The 12,500-nt window shown below is 39.4% G+C and overlaps 1 protein-coding gene across 7 annotated transcripts in view; it reads right to left on the bottom strand.

The window, feature by feature from the left end:
• The window catches only part of ECSCR (endothelial cell surface expressed chemotaxis and apoptosis regulator), a 516,073-nt gene that overhangs the window by 116,939 nt on the left and 386,634 nt on the right, over window positions 1-12,500 (bottom strand). For all 7 annotated transcript variants that reach the window (XM_044069006.1, XM_044069007.1, XM_044069008.1 and 4 more), the window contains one exon: window positions 6,811-6,847. In XM_044069006.1, coding sequence (XP_043924941.1) covers window positions 6,811-6,847 — 37 coding nt within the window. The remainder of the gene's footprint in view (window positions 1-6,810; window positions 6,848-12,500) is intronic.

The raw sequence follows: 12,500 nt of genomic DNA on the forward strand, positions 1-12,500 counted from the left end.
GACCGAAGATGCATGTTTTCGAATGCGTCTTGGTCAAACTGACAAAACCGAAACTGCAAAATATCGAAGCGACATGTAAGCAAATTCTTTCCTTGAGAAAGAATTTGCTTGGCCTTTTCGGTATTTTGCCGTTTTCGGCACTGTAGTGCAGTCTTGGAGTTGGTATATTTAAGTGGGGGGGTGTAGGGGGCTGTCCCCCATGTTGTGGGGTGTGGGGGGTGAAGCCCTCCATTTAATCTTATGTTTTAATGTGCTCTCTTTTTTTTTTTTTTTTTTTTATGTTGTAACAGCGATTTCTTTCCAAGAGAAAAAAATCACTGTTCTGACAGGTTGGTTTTGTAAGCTTTCACTTATATGGGGTTGATTAATCACCGTTGGCTTACCTAAGCGTTTGATGATCTAATATAGACCCCCTCTGAACTCCACTTACCTGTAATGACATTCCATACTTTCTACATATGCACCTATATCCAATGTCTGCCATCTGGGACGTCGACATTATATCACACTGCTGTGTTTGTTGAACAAACATATAGACAGTCAAATGCAGGGGAACCATATTTATATATATATATATATATAGATATATATATATGTGTGTGTGTGTATGTGTGTGTGTGTGTGTGTGTGCATGTGTGTAAATCTCTTATATAATTGAACGTTCAGAATATTAAACATTTTTAATGTACATACAAGCGATCGAATAGTCAGGTAAGCGTAATGTGCCGGCATTACTTTGCTCAAGTGTCAGGGATTGGGATTGTACTCTATCCCAGCTATTGCGCAGACTTGGAGTTTGTTTATATACAAGTATCAGGGGTGTGGGGATGTAGTGGGCTAAAAATTTATATATATCTTTTTGTTTTGGTGTTCAGTCTTTTCAGAGTGATCTTTTCTGGATCATGTATGTTATTTTTCAATTACATGTATGACATTTTAATATCCATATCTATCTATATATATATATATATATATATATATGTGTGTGTGTGTGTGTGTGTGTGTGTATGTATGTATATATATATATGTATGTATATATGTCGTGATATATGTGTATGTGTCACTCGCAGCAGAGACGCCACTACAAGCTTCAACCCTGACTGCTCCTCATTAATATCTGTTATCTTCAGACAGTCATCACCACCTCTTTCATAAGTGAAACTCTCCCGTTCAGGCAGTGTAAGCTGCGACTGCTATTGTACCCAAGTCTGGACAACTAAGAATTAAATTTCAACCCTGCCTGCTCCTCATTAATATCTGTTATCTTCAGACAGTCATCACCACCTCTTTCATAAGTGAGACTCTCCCATTCAGGCAGTGTAAGCTGCGACTGCTATTGTACCCAAGTCGGAACAACTAAGAATTAAATTGTAGGTGCTAGGAATTACTGTTGTAATCATTTCTAGTCTACTCAATTTTTAGTAGTCAGTACCGGCAGGCCAGTGGTGTTTCAACTGCAGCCCAACAGCAAGGAGTTATCCCTCTCCCCCTCTCTGCTTAATCCTTCTCTTGCAGTCTAATAGTATTAGCTTACTGTGCTAATTAAACTATTTGTGGCCCCAAGACTGTGTGCTTACTTCATGGACAGAACAAGCTGCCTACATACAACTTATTCTTTACTGTCTGGATATTGCCTCAAGCTAAGCCTATCTTAGTTTTGCATAGAATCTCTCTGTTACCCACTGTATTTCTCTGCACACACTCAAGCCACATCAGTAAGACTTACATGCCTTGGTGATTGTTTCTAGCAAGCACTGATGATCTTCAGGCTCCTCTTACTATAGCCTAGCAGAGGTATGATATCCCACCTGGAAATCGGGCGCCATTTTTAAATCTGAATAGGTTTTTCTTGCTGTCGCTAGCAGCAGAGATGCCACTACAAGCTGTAAGTTTGTATTCAATTCATACTTGAAATATCTGGTAGCAGACTGTGTTTTATGTCAGTTTCAAGCATTATTAGACTGCTATCATCACAGAAAGCTTCCATTTTAGCTAGACTGTTTCTCATTGTAATATATTGATTGAGTTCATTACAGGGCCATTTACACTCCGTAACTGTAATCTGCAGCAGCATGCTCTTTAGTGTATTTTTTATCCCCTGAATTGTGTAGCTGCAACTTACTCTGTTCATATACTCGCTGCACTGTAACTGAGTTGGTCAGCACCTATATGCCAGTACTGTAAACTGCTGTAAAGCTTGCTTTGTTTGCTGTAAACGTACTACTGTTTGTACAAATAGTTCTGTAAATATCATTTTATCCCTGCTCCTACAGTTATGCATTGCTGTATTTGGGTTTCTAGCACAGTTTATGTTCTGCTTAGCTAATACGCTTAGTTGTATTTTTGGCTTTTCGCACATTTTATGTTTTGCTTAGTTAATCTGCTTAGCTGTATTTGGGTTTTCGTACAGTCTATGTTTTGCTTAGTTATACGCTTAGGGTTATACTGACTTAGTGACTAGACTTTCCTATGCAATATCTACTGTCCTACGTAGACTTCTACTGTAGGTCACTGCAGCATCTATGACATATTAACTTTGTCATTTTTTTTCTCTTTTTTACTTTAGTCAACCCTGCCTGCTCCTCATTATCATCTGTTATCTTCAGACAGTCATCACCACCTCTTTCATAAGTGAAACTCTCCCGTTCGGGCAGTGTAAGCTATGACTGCTATTGTACCCAAGTCGGAACAACTAAGAATTAAACTGTACGTGCTAGGAATTACTACTGTAATCATTTCTAGTCTACGCAATTTTTTACTAGACAGTACCGGCAGCCCAGTGGCTTTTCAACTGCGACCTAACAGTAAGGAGTTATCCCCCCTCCCCCTCTCTGCTTAATCCTTCTCTTGCAGTCTAATAGTATTAGCTTACTCTGCTAATTACACTAACTGTGGCCCCAAGACTGTGTGCTTACTTCACAGACAGAACAAGCTGCCTACATACAACTTATTTTTTACTGTCTAGATATTGCCCCAAGCTAAACCTATCTTAGTTTTGCGTAGAATCTCAATGTTATCCACTGTCTTTCTCTGCACACACTCAAGCCATATCAGTAAGCCTTACATACCTTGGTGATTGTTTCTAGCAAGCACTGATAATCTCAGGTCCAACCCGCTTTGTTCGCCCTCTCGTCACTCGGGCTCACTCCACTCCCCTACCCCCATTCCCACCCACCCTCAAACTCATTTCCTTTATACCTAGAACAAACCACACCCCTGTGCCACTCTCCAATCATCACCTCCCATCTGAACTAGACACACTCCACCCACTGCTATATTCTCACAAGCACCACCTTTCTAGCACCACCTAGACACAATCCCCTACAGTACTAAAACTACTATGCATCCCTCTACATCAATTCCTCTGATTCCTCATAACTCATCTCCCAATACGAAATTCTACCACTGCCTACACTACTGCACTCTATTATCATTCACTCTCCTCCTAGCTTACTATACCACTGACCTCCATGGCTATAAAATCAAACACTATCCTGCCCCCACACGTACATGCACCTCTCCCCATCTTCCATGAACACCTTATCAACATACCATCACCTATGTCAACCATAGATAGTACACTATTCTCATCCCCCTTAGACATCTTCGACACTCCAACCTTCAGTTGCCTGCTATAGGTATAACCAACTAGTATCCAAATTAAAAAACTAATATTGTACCCATTAACTCAGATCTCCAGTCTGATATTCATCCCAACCCTGGCCCCACTTGCAACTCCCATCCAACTGATCAAATACCTTCAATCTCCTCTCCCTCTACATTTATCAAGAACCTCACTAAAACTAATACACTTACCTCAATACCTATCAACTGTAACTCTGACCTACTAATAATAAATTTCAATCTCAGAAGCATTGTAAACAAAATCCATACATTCCATGCAACTCTGACCTCCTACTCTCCAGACATTGCAGTCATAACTGAAACCTGGTTAAAACCACACATCAATGTCTCAGAAATAACTTCAAATGGTTACAATAGTATAAGACTCGACAGGCTTAACAAACATGGTGGAGGTGTGGCAATTATGTATAAAGACTCTCTCAAATTTGAAAAACTAAACTGCTCTCCCCCAGACATACCCCCAGCAGAAATCCTCATAACTCGCTTACAAGTTAATCCTCACAAGGCCATTAATATCATTGCCATCTACCTGCCACCAGGTAACAACCTTCATAGCATAGAATCCCTCCTGTCATGGTCATCCTATTCTCTAACCCAAAAACAACAAACTAGAGTTCTGTTACAACAAAATAGTTAAGCTGGCCACCAATCAACCCCGTCAAACCCATCACTGCACAGCTCTCCAACAACTCAACTGGCTTGAACTCCCCAACCTATTAGCACTAAATCAACTTTCTATTGCCCATAAAATCATATACAACCCCACAGACTGCCCAGCTCTTTCAAACCTCGTCCAACCTATCTCTAACTGCAGGCTCCTTAGGTCATCCAATAAACTAATGCTAAAAATTACCCAGCCTCACAACTATCATGGCAATTCCCTCTACTCCTATAAAATAGCTAAGGACTGGAATCATCTACCTCAGCACATCCAAACAAATCTCAACCTGTTCACATTTAAAACTACCCTGAAATATTATCTAAATACCAACTGGCTTTGCCCCTGCATTTCCCCTGGCTAGTCTCTCTGCCTATTGCTCATCCCTGGCACGGCACTTCCTATTACTTCCCATATATTTCATATCTTGCATACTATCTCTCTATTGTTCTTGTGGAACATGATATACTATTGTTAGCTTCAACATTTCTGATTTGGATTGTCAAGCTTGTATACATTATATAACTAATTTGTACCTCACCTATTCTGCACACCATGTAAAAACTCTGCTATACCATGTATTCCTTGTGTGAAGTTAGAACATGCATTTTTGTCACATTTGTTGCTAAATACTTCTATGTCTACTAATGTGTTCTGTTATGGAGCATTTCTCCCCGGGTCTCTGCTGAAAATGGGTTTCCAACCTGAGTCAGACACTACCCGGTTAACAAAGGTAAATAAATAAAAAAAAAAAAATATATATATATATATATATATATATATATATATATATATATATATATATATATATATACACAGAGAGAGAGAGACACACACACACATACACACCTATATCTATATCTATATGTGTCTGTATATATATATATATATATATATATATATATATATATATATATATATATATATATATATATATTTTAATACACACACAAACACACACACACACACACACACACACACACACACACACACACACACACTTACACTAGTATATAACACTTAGTCGTATACTCATATAACCAACCTGAACACACTTGACAAAGCTGGTTGATCTAAAAAAATGAAAACAAACAAAAAAACCTCAAAACAGTATTTTTGAAGGCACCCCCATGCCTCCATGTTGAGGGCTGCACCCCCACACCCCTGTTCATTATATATGCTAACTGAGATCTCTCTACATATGTGTGTGTAAGGCACACTGCAACTGATCACTTCTTGTTCAACTGCATTTTGAAACTTCAGAATTGTTAAATCAAATGCGGATACTGTCAACTTTTTAATATGCTGAATCCCGCATTGCTTCAGATGTTTTTCTCTAAACAAATATCCACTGATATCCAAAGAGCTGTGGCTTTTCCATGATACTCCCCCAGCTCAATCACCAAACTGAGTCAGCATCTGGAACTGCAACCACCCTTCTTGATCGCTTTTGGGTTTTTCCACAAATGTACTGTTCAGTGTCTTCTTTAATAAAAATGGGAAATAAAAACTTGAAATGGCAGGATAAGTGCTTTTGAGTTAATCCCTTATTCAGATCTAACAGTAGAAGGTAAAGTGAAACATTTATGGTTGAAGCTAACAAATCAAAGTTGCTCCTTTCAGACTCTGCCTTTTTGTTATCCAGTCAGCGTCTGCCACATGCATCTACACCACTTCACTGTGGATAGGTTCACACTCAGATCAGATATACTATAAGATTATGATTTTATTATCCAGCTACTTGCATAATATTATAACAAACTTAACAAATCAAATGGCTTGTTTCAGACACTGCCTGTTGGTTGACCAATCAGTGTCTTCTGGGTGAAACTACACCCCTTCAATGTGGATCGGTCCACACTAAAGTCAAATACCCAATATAATTGTAGTTCTGTTATCAGACTTATTACATAGTGTGATAGCAGGATTTACTTTCATTATACTTAGGGTCATAAGTAGAAAAAGTAAAAATTATAAGGATGTAATTAATGAAAAATAGTAAGAATAATAGTCTTGATTCTTTTACAGCGATAATGACAATCCATATAGACTTCACCAGAACTGTGATGTCTAGTGTGCCCCAGCATGTCCCCTAAGAGAGAGAGAGAGAGAGAGGTGAGCTGGCAAATACCTTCTCACTCCTCTCCCTCCCTGGTCAGCTGCTTCAGCATGCAGGCCTCTAATTAAATGTGGGTTGACTGGATCAAAATCAGGGCTTCAACCCACTATGCTACAGTGCTGACCCATCACAATGTTGTTAATGCATTACATAGTTTCTCAAAAGCATATGGTCTACGAATGGCCTAAGGCAGAACTAACAATTTGCATTCTGACTGCTGACAGAATAGAATACCTGTGTATTCTGATTAGCTGAAAAGAGTGCATATGACCAATGTAATTCCATACTGATGCAAGACAACTTTTTCTTTTTCTAATATGAATTTTTAGTTAATTTAGTCAGTAGAATAATAGATGAAAAAAACAAAAACAATTTTGTTTCACTATACCTTTCAGGTACTATCGAATGTCCACGTGTTTGAGTTCCTAACAAAATAAATAAAAGGTCATCAGGCTGTGTAGACAGAAGAATCATTTTGAGAAAAGTATGATTATTAATTGACTTGAAAGGCTGCTGAGTAAAAAAAAATGTAAAGTGAAATGAAATGCATCCAGATATGACATGGTAACAAATAGAAAAAAAAAAAAAAGAGAAAGTTACAGTAAGCAATCTTTTAATAAACAAAACAGTTTATCCAAAACAAGTGAATGAACCTGCACACATTAAGAAAAAAAATGTTTAAAGCAAAATTACTATGGCTGGTTGTTTGGTATTCCAAAGGAATGATGCGTATATATGGAAAGACTGGAAGTATTAATCCATGTAAGCAGAGGGACATTCTTTTTTTTTCAATTTTTGTCTTAATGATTTTTCCAAAGCCATAGTAAAGCTTGCAAATATTGACACTGTTGTGTGTGTGTATTACAAGTGATACAGAGATGTGGAGCACAAATAAATTGCCGGGTTTTTAAATGGCTTATTTGCTGTGTACGAGAGGCAACATAGACATAGTCCGCTTTGTGGTTTTCAGAGTCATGTGACTTATAGGTAGAAGTGAATGGTTGTCTGGAACATTTCAGTGGCACTGCAGAGGTACTAAACAGTACCCCAGTGTTTAGTACATGTTGGTAACCCACAGTGCATACCTCTTGCAATCCAGTTGTTGGGCCACTGCAAGCCAGGGAGCACAGCACATCTGCCTCTATGGTCTGCCTAAGAAGAGTGCTTTGAATGTCTCAGTGATCATAAACCATTGAAAAGTGCTGAACAAGGCAAGTTCTGTGTCCTGAATGACTTATAGGTTTGTGTGTATGCCAAGGAAAGGAGCAGTGAATACCAGCTTCTGTGACCCGGATGCTGTGCAGAACTAACATGGAAAGCTGTAACTGAGGATGGGCAAAGAGCATTGTGTATGCCTATGGCCATTTTTCACCTCATGAATATCTGTACACTAAGCATATGATGGCATGCGCAACAAGCCAGCCTGTGGTCTTGGCCACCCCCACTAGGCAATATGCACAAAAGGTAGATTAGAAATGTAGTGGGATGACTCAAAGCTGTGTGTTTGTCATTGTTCATATGCTATACTTCTTGTAGCATGTGAGTAAACACTGTAAAGGCAGGAATGCTCAGGGCAGAAGGCAACACAACTCAGGCAGCCTGTGCTTTGCCTACTTCAGTGTTGTGTGGTGAAGACCACCAGAGCAGCTGCGGTAAGTGTGAAGACACACTCTCAGTGATAAGGAGGAACTCCCTGGTCAGCCTCAGTAAGAAGCTGATATCCCTCATAAAATCCTCCAAAGCTAGTTACGAAAACAAAATTGCCACTGACTCTAAAGACAACCACAAAGCATTCGATAGCTATGTCAAGAATCTCAATGGCAACACTCAGATCTGCTCTGAGTTACAGCACAATGGCACTAAATATACAGAACCAACTGATATTGCCAACATCCTGGCAGATAGGTTCAGTGCTAACTTTACTCCCCTCTCACCCCCTACAGGGCCCATCTCTATACCGGAGGAATGCAAAGTTCCTGTAATCATGGCCACACAGGTAAAAAACACACTCTCCAAAGCCAAGAACACAGCATCCATGGGACCTGACAATATCCCAGGCTGTGTTCTACACAAACTACAGAATGAACTGGCACCCCACCTAAGTACCATGTTCAATCATAGCCTCACCTCAGGCTTTGTGCCCACTGAATGGCGCACCACGGCGGTTATCCTACTCCACAAAGGGGGAGCCACGATGGACCCCAGGAACTACTGCCCCAGTAGCCTGACGAGCCTGGTCTGCAAGGCCATGGACATATCATCATGGAACTCATAAACAAAAACTTTGGACCCTGCCCAGTTCGGGTTTGTAAAAGGCAGATCATGTCTCCTAAACCTGATAGACTTCTTTGAAGCAGTCACCAAAGCCATAGATGAGGGTAAGATGGTTCACACAGCCTATCTAGATCTCGCCAAGGCTCTCAACACCATCCCCCACTCTGGAATTATAGATAAACTCACTAAACTGGGTATAAATCCCTATGTCACAAGATGGGTTGCCAACTGGCTCATGGACAGAACCCACACTGTGAAAGTAGCAGACTCCAAATCCGACTTCAGACCAGTGACAAGTGGAGTACCACAGGGTTCAGTCCTAGGTCCTCTCCTGTTTGGTATCTACTTCTCTGAAGTACAGGCTAAGACAGAAGGTCTTTGGCTAATTAAGTTTGCCGATGACTGCAAACTAGGAGCCATAATCAAAACTCCTAACGATGTGGACATCCTACAAAAGGGCCTCACTGAGACAGATGCCTGGTGTCAGAGCCATGGCCTGAAGCTCAATGCCAAAAAGTGCATTGTCATCCCCTTTGGTAAAAACTCTGTACCCATGAGCTACCACATAGGTGGTAGTCTACTTAACCCCAAAAGTGTGATAAGAGACTTTGGGGCACAGGTGGACAGTAGTCTCTCCTTTGATAATCACATCGCCACAGTGGTCAGGAAATCCTTCTACATGGCACACCTCATCACAAAAGGTTTCTCATCTAGAAAAAAAGTGGTCATTGTTCCCCTCTACTCATCACTCATTAGACCCATTATAGAGTACAACGCCCCTTTTGGTATTACCTCACAAGACTTCTACAACAACTGGAAAGGCCACAGAAATACCTCACAAAGAGGATTACTGGCCTCAAACAGATGCCCTACGCAGACCGTCACAAAAAACTCCAGCTTTACTCCATCATATATCGCCTACTCAGAGGCGATCTCTGCCTAACATACAAAGCTATGTCAAATCCAGAGCTTTTGGACATGCTCCACTTACAGAAATCCCAATCCCTCTGAGCTACACACTGTAGGGACCTAAACCTTGTCACTACAATAAACAGAACATGTTGGAGGGATAAATTCCTGTCCCAGAGACTTCCCATACTCTGGAACAGACTATCTATGTCAAACAGAGCTCTTCATTAGCACTCTTCAAGAAGAATCTTGATGATTGGATGGAAAATAGGAAATTCACCCCAGGATTCACTTCTGTGGCTCTGCTCAACAGGGGCACAGGAAAATAATTTTCTTGGGTGGGGAAAGCCAGGGTTCCTTTTTGGCTAGGCTTATATAGGCCCCTAGGGCCAATAGCCTAGTACCTACCTATGAACCTATAAGTAATGAAAAAAGTCTTTCACTACACAGGTGTGACTTTGTGAGGCTGACCATGACAGAGGAAAGTGGTCCCCAGTTTTTGGAGACAGAGGAAGGTGGGTCCCAGTTTTTAGAGACACTGAAATGCTGTTGTGCAATCTGTGTATGCTTATACCTGGCAAGCTTTGGATGTCAGCACATTCTGGAATCTCTTGATAGCGAGAACTGCAACATCCCACACAGGTTCTGTCTCAAGCCAAAGCATTCTGTGCATCTACAGGTGATTTCTTTATATAACACAGTGCTATATTGGCTGTAGGTTATCCTCTGCTGCCATTTTGATCATGCTATAGCTATTGGGAGGCTGGTGTGTGTTTTCTATAAGTGCAGTCAATAATTGTTATAACCTCAGCACCCGCGCTAATCATATATCTTTGGCTTACCTTGCTAATTCACTGTTTAGGAGAATGACACTACACAAAGGCATGGCTTCAATTCCCATGATACTTGTCTTTGTAGGGTGTGGGTTTGGCATACTGGTGAAAGTCTTCACTTCAGAGACACAAGAAATGGGGTTTTATGCTGACACCATGTTATTGACTCGGCTTAAAATGGCCCATCAAGGCAGTTAGCTCAGCATTCTCCTATGAACAAATATAACAATTTTATTTGCTCCTTTCCTCAAGTTGCTGTGACTTCAGAGTTACTATATTTGGAAGTAAGGTGTGTAGATATACAGTGGAACACAACTCTCCCTGCAAAATCACTTGCTTATAAATCCCCATATTTATTCTCACAGGGATTTGCATTTTTGAGATTTCAGCTTCTGATAGGGAGACCCAAAGGCATTCATTATCTTACAACTGCATGGTGACATTTTGCTACAAGTGGTTTTCTGTCATACATTAACAAATTGTACTGTATTGCTGCAAGATTTCATATTTGTCATTTTTGATATTGTCTTACCTTGTTTTATTGCATTTGGATGTATGTGAAATCAAATTATAAGAAATTAATTCTGCGTTCTGAATCTGCCTTTATGCTCTTGCAACCAAACAGTTGTGCATATACTTTATGTAAATTGTATAGACTTTTAAGCTGAAATTTCTACTGCTAAGCATATTCTACAGTCACAAAAGGAAGCTGGAAACAAGCCAGCATCTATAAAAATATGCCTTATGACATATTTTGTGTAACAAAATTCTAAATAACTGCTCTTAAATGCATTCAGGATTCCTTCAGTTGTATGTTCATTCACTTGATTTGCTTCAGTTGCTCTATTTATTGAATCCAAATATACCAATAAATATGATAAAACTATTTTCTAATGAATAAATAATCTGTGCAAAATTATGTTCCTTACTTGCATCGTCGAGCTGACCTCTTCGATATTGCTTTATTCACATCTCAAACTGGTAAGCTCCTGCTTACCAATACATTTAAAATTAGAAGAGGAAGTTTATACCTGCAGCCATTTTCCCCCCATACCTTGTGTGAAGGGCAGGGCAGCATTATGAGAGAAAACAGAGGTGCGAAACTGCATATCAATTTACAAGGCCAAATTTCAATATAATGTACTTTCAATGTATTGTCAAGCCATCAGCATAGATAACAAGCCTATATGTACTATATAATACTATTTTGAATCAGTACTTCTAAACAACACCCATGTACAATAACATCCTAGCAATAACCACATTGCCAATATATCTATCCACTGCTCTGTTACTATTCCATGATTAACGGTAACCATCAAGAATGTGTATAACAAAGTTTACAACTTTCAAACATTTGGTCGTGTCATGAAACACCAGTCAGATTTATTATTAATAAATCAATGACCAAATGCATTTTACTGTGCTGTTCATCAGATGGCTACTGTATCATAAAATACTCATTGTATCATGCCTAAAAGTACATATTCTCACACGTATTCTTTGTTACCGATTGCAATCATTGTCAGCACTCTAATGTATCTCTACCGATACATATCTATATGGATGCTTCTAGTTTGTTTGAATGGCTTTTTCTTCAAGTTTGGCCTCTGATATATGTTTTAGGCAAACTTCTTTTTTGTCCTAATGTGGTGTGCAACATCACACAGAAGAACATACTAGGAAATATGTCCTTTCCCCACAATTTTATGATTGCAGAGTTATGATTTGTATACACACACACACACACACACACACACACAAATATATATACACACATTTTATATATATATATATATATATATATATATATATATATATATATAGTCACAGTGGTTTGGGGGATGCTGTCCTCCATGTGATGAATGCATTGTGACTTGCCTCTTGCAAAAAATTAACACATTTTCTTTGCTGCTTTCAGGGCACTCAATGTAGTTGTGACCATGTTTGCAGTTCATTAAACTGTTTCATTAATATATTTATCTATCTACTCTATTGCACGTGCAATCAATTTGAGCGTAGTATGCTTTCATTGACAGTCAGAAGTGCGCTGTTTTAAGGT

This window comes from Protopterus annectens, chromosome 4.part0, assembly GCF_019279795.1.
Source record: "Protopterus annectens isolate FY-2018-M chromosome 4.part0, PAN1.0, whole genome shotgun sequence".
Taxonomy (NCBI): Eukaryota; Metazoa; Chordata; order Ceratodontiformes; family Protopteridae; genus Protopterus; species Protopterus annectens.